The following is a 4,873-nucleotide window of genomic DNA, read 5'->3' on the forward strand; positions in this document are numbered from 1 at the left end:
ACTCTACCCTCGAAGATTTTGGTCAAAGGCTCACAAGTTTTTCTCAAATATTAAGGAAAAATGTATCAACACACTAACTACATCTTTATTACAAATGGTAATTCAGTTTTACCAATCTAAGGAAGCCAGCACTACAACGATACTTCTCTTTTGCGGAGACTTATGTGCAAGCTAAATCTATACCTACTCTTACAAAGACAAAGTCGCAGTAAAGGCAAAATTACTATATATCCCTAGACATAGCTTCAAATTTTCTCCAAGTTTAGTAGATTCAATTAGAAAATAACATACAACTTTTTGACTAAACTGAAAGCTCATTCATAGATCAACTACTAGAGCCAAAATCCTACTAGGTAAGGAAAAACATCTTGAAGTCATATATCTACCAATTTTTCTTTATAATTCCTTCTGGTGAGCTCAGCTTTGGTGGAAAGCTCTATAAGCTGTAAATGTAAAGGCTGAAGCTCAACACCTGAACGTCTTTGAAGTCTGCTAAAAATATATGTAAAAAATATCAAAAGCTTTTATGATCTTGAAGACAAGATCCAATATATTCAAATTAAATTAGGTCATCAATAATATAAAATTAAAAAGGAAATCTGCAAAAGAAAAAAAATAATAAAATAAATAAAATAATAATAACAAAATAAAAAATAAATAAACATAAATACACCATAAAAAGTAAGGCTTTAAAAAATCCATATTAACAATAATAAAAAAAAAAAACTAATGGGGTAATGGTACTACTAGTAGTAGTAGTAGTAAAAAAAAAATAATAATAATAATAACAGTAACAATGAGAATCATCATTATCATAGTAATAATAATTTTTTTTTTTTTCAATTCAAGGAACTGGGTGATCATGTGATACCAGTTACTTGGTACTTCTAGTAATTTTCTTCTACCATGTGTATTTTGTCAAGGGATAGCTTGCAGACCACCTTGGTGATTTGCAGTCACACAAAGACACAGTTCAAGTTCCATTTATCCGAATATATGTAGAAGAGATTTTTTGGCCTTTGCCACGAGTGCCAAAGGTATCGAGTCCACAGCAAATGTAGGACACAATCTCAGTCAGACGTAGCTCTAGGCTTAAGAATTACCACATCTTTGCAATCAACATACCCCCTCCAGGTTGGTGGCCTATCATGTCAGGTTTAAGTCGCCCCCCCGTGAAGGTCACCTCATGCACAGCTGAGCCTGCTCTGAATTGTGTGCAATAAACACTTGTTCACTCAATTAGCCTTGGTTTTCAATTTGAAAAGTAGGAAAAAGCTTCCTAAAGTAGCTACTCAACTAGACATGCAACCTCCAAGCCCACTGGCTACTTCCATCACTTGCTTTCTAGTAAGATAAGAACTTGTAGACCTCTCTGATAAAAGGGGAACAAACTTAAGCTCTAAATTAGCACAAAACAAATGCCAGACATTTGTTGGTCTTTGCCTGGGCAAGTATGGAGTCTGCAATCTTTGCTTAACCCTACCCTACTATCTAATCTAACTCATTGGATCCAGGTGACATGACCATCATGTCATGTAAAACTTTGGTTAAGGGCTGGATGGCAGGAATAGGCCATAATATAAAAATTGGGCTGAGGGCTGGGAATACACTAAACTCTTGGAGGGTGATTAGACTCAGTGGGCATTTAGAAAGGGATTTTATAATTATTTCCACCTGTAAATGAGTGTGGAATGTACCACCCATGAGCCACAGCTGAAAGAGCACCACCTCCAAGGGGGACAATATTTGAACACTCAGGATCCTATTCCTGCCTAATGTGACCAAAACCACAAGATGTGTTACATGAAAATGAATAATACAAAAACATAATTAAATTTACACAGACAACAATATGTTGCATATTGCTATTGTTATCGCATATAGCTGTAGACTACCTAGAGATATGATGTGGAGTCTGTGCAAGGAAAACAGTCTAGTACTACCATGATGCAGCGTATCAAAATGGGGTTAATCTTTAAAGTACTGATGCACTAAGCTGGGGTAAACTAGTGACGATATCCTTACAAAGGCCAAGAAGTTTCAGTAACTGGTACAAGAAATAAATCTGGAAACCGAAAAGGTAGCACCACAAATAAAGAAAAAATATCAAGGAAAACACAGCTGGGGGTGTAGGGGTGGAGTCCATCTACCCTTCCCCGTACCACTCATAGCAACTTAAAATCTTGATAAACTGTGACATGGAGTTGAAGACTTCTCTGGCGAGTCCAACCGTATTGTAAAGAATTATTAAATGGCAAATATAGACATAAAAATGTCAAAAAAGAAACAAACTTTTACCAAAAGAGAGATAATACTATTGTAAAGGGGAGGGAAGGGCCAGGCCTACAAGCCACACACCCAAGAGAGTTGTCACTCAAGTAAGCCCAGTGGGTACTGTTAACGAGCATGATGCAGCCTCCAGAGATGAGAAGTCCCTAAACCAGATATGGGTATCATGAAAACCCAAAAATCCAAACCTAACCTTTTCTACTTTCTATTTATTCCCTGGGCAGGGAGAGCAACCCCCATGTAACCCCACCCTTTATAGCACTTCATGCCAACTGCTACAATTTTCTTATAGAAAATATTTGTAAGAAATGCCTTTGGTGTGGGGCATGCAGACAAGCTACACCGAGAAGTTACAGAAAACGGACTTATAGAAAATGTGACATTAAGGACCCTGGTTGTGCGAGTGCTGTGGCCTTCATCTCTGAGCATTGATATGCAACAGATATTTTCATCATTTTGTGATAAACATGAAGCCACAGCAGCTGTACCCAAGTTGTTTAAGAATATTTCCTATGCTCTATAAGATGGCTGCGTCAACTTTCCCTCTATCTCTGTGCGTCACTCTCGGTAACTTTAACAACCTGATGCCCAGAGTTTGGGACTAGATCCAAAGGGTTAAGATTGTAGGATTTCCAATGCAGATCACAGCAAATTTCCAATAGGTTTAGGAAGAGCATTGCCAAGTACACAAAAACTTCTCCTTTCTAAAGTAATATTTACCAAACGAGTTATGGCCGTCACGCGACTACCTTACAACCGAGGAGACAGTCTAGAACAAGGCCCCATTATTAAGAAAGAGATGTAGTTGCAATTAGATGTCGAAGTGGAGCAGAAGTCCCGACATAGTTACAATGATAGCAATGGTCTGCTCAACCAATTGTCATCTTTTACCGTTTTTTACAAGACAAACCCTGGCATTGCTGGTAATTAAAACTGTGGGAAATGGACAGCCTAAACTAGCATATGCAACAAAGCGTATACAATTCCCTACAACTGCTGGTGGCTGGAGGAGAGGCAGAGGATGGAAGAAAGGTCGAGGGTGACAGCGCGAGGGAGTGTGGGGTCTGCGAGAGCTTCAGGGGTTTGGCAAAGGCCCAGAATCACCTAAACTGCGAAGTTGCTGCGGTCATTATAACAGTACCTCTAACTTGGCCCTTTCTTCGGATTTTAAATTAGATTTTCTAAAAATACCATGTACGACAGTCTCTGTCGTGAAAATAAACTTTAGACCAGGATTCCTGCACAGGAGCAAAGGTAACCTCTGAGCATGAGCTTGAGCAACATAATAAAACCAACATTTATTGACAGACGGTTTGAAGAACGAGGAAGATATTTCGCCGAGAGATTAACGAACCCACAACAAACCACACTGACCAACCACAACACTGAATCCCCTGAGAAAATTAAAAACGGGGGGAAAAAAATTGACATTCACTGAAAAAAAAAAAAAAAAAATTGAAATTGTCTGTCAAACGCTAAATACTTTCGCTCTTCTCACTGGAATTATTTCCCCCACTTTTTCCCCTTCTCCGTTTTTTTTTCTTCTCTCCCTCCCATAACCCACCTGCCCTCGATCCCAAGACCCCCCAAAAAAGGGCGTGAAAAAGGGGAAAGATAAGAAAGAGAAGAGAAGGGAGAGGACGGTGGGAGGAGCTGGGTCCTCTCCTCCTCCTCCTCCTCCTCCTCTTCCTCCTCATCATCCATATTTCTCCCTCTCCCTCTCTTTTCTCCTCTCACCTGAGTCTCCTATGATGAGCAGTTTGAAGAGGTGGTCGTACTCTCTGGCCATGGTGCGCCTTGGAATCCCCCCCACTGATAAAAAGCCCAAATAAGCGTTGTTATGATCTTCTCCTCCGATGAATCATAAAGACTAAAGGAAGTTTACGGCTTTGGTTCGTCTCGCCTCCTCGTCCCCTGCCTTCTTTCCTCGTCCCCGGGGGGGTTCTCCTGGCTCTTCTGGCTGCTCCGGGGGACGCTTCGCTCTCCCCCCCTGTGCTCCTCGCCCGTCCACACAGGTCCCAAAATCCGTAAGTTATTAATGGAGGAATTTTTAAATAACTTTCGATGTTGCGCAGTGATAACTGGAACTCCCCCCCGCGTTCGATTCGCCTGCCGGGATCGCGCGCGGCGTCGGAATCGTTTGAATTTCGACGCGGTGTTTGTAAATCACGTATCCTGTCGTTTATTTTCTACCGGTCTTCTGCGATATGGGAATTATATATGAGGTCACTACTTCACTTATTTTGATAAAGTTCAAAAACACGTTAAAGATACGCTGGCGACTCAAAGGTTCCGAACGCCATTCCAATGATCACTCAGTAGGAGGCAAAAAAAATGAAAAAATAAAAAATAAAATGGAAAAAAAAAAAAAAAAATTTTGACTTTGAATAACTTATCAAACGTCACAGTCCCAAATATAAATTCAAAACTTAAACCTTAATTCCCCGAGGATGAGAAATAATATTACATTACAAGAAAACCAGGGAAAAATAACTTACTGCCTTATCAACACATGAGCCTATTAACGAGATGTATATTATTATTATTATTATTATTATTGTCATTATTATTATTATATTTTGAT

General features: G+C 39.6%; 1 protein-coding gene across 1 annotated transcript in view; it reads right to left on the minus strand.

Moving 5' to 3' along the window:
* LOC119578126 (ras-related protein Rab-35-like) overlaps nucleotides 1-4,397 on the minus strand; it is a 21,725-nt gene extending 17,328 nt beyond the window's left edge. The window contains exon 1 of the mRNA XM_037925863.1: nucleotides 4,027-4,397. Coding sequence (XP_037781791.1) covers nucleotides 4,027-4,078 — 52 coding nt within the window. The 5' untranslated portion in view covers nucleotides 4,079-4,397. The remainder of the gene's footprint in view (nucleotides 1-4,026) is intronic.
* Nucleotides 4,398-4,873: the final 476 nt, after the last annotated feature.

Source organism: Penaeus monodon, chromosome 10, assembly GCF_015228065.2.
Source record: "Penaeus monodon isolate SGIC_2016 chromosome 10, NSTDA_Pmon_1, whole genome shotgun sequence".
In the NCBI taxonomy this organism is placed as follows: Eukaryota; Metazoa; Arthropoda; class Malacostraca; order Decapoda; family Penaeidae; genus Penaeus; species Penaeus monodon.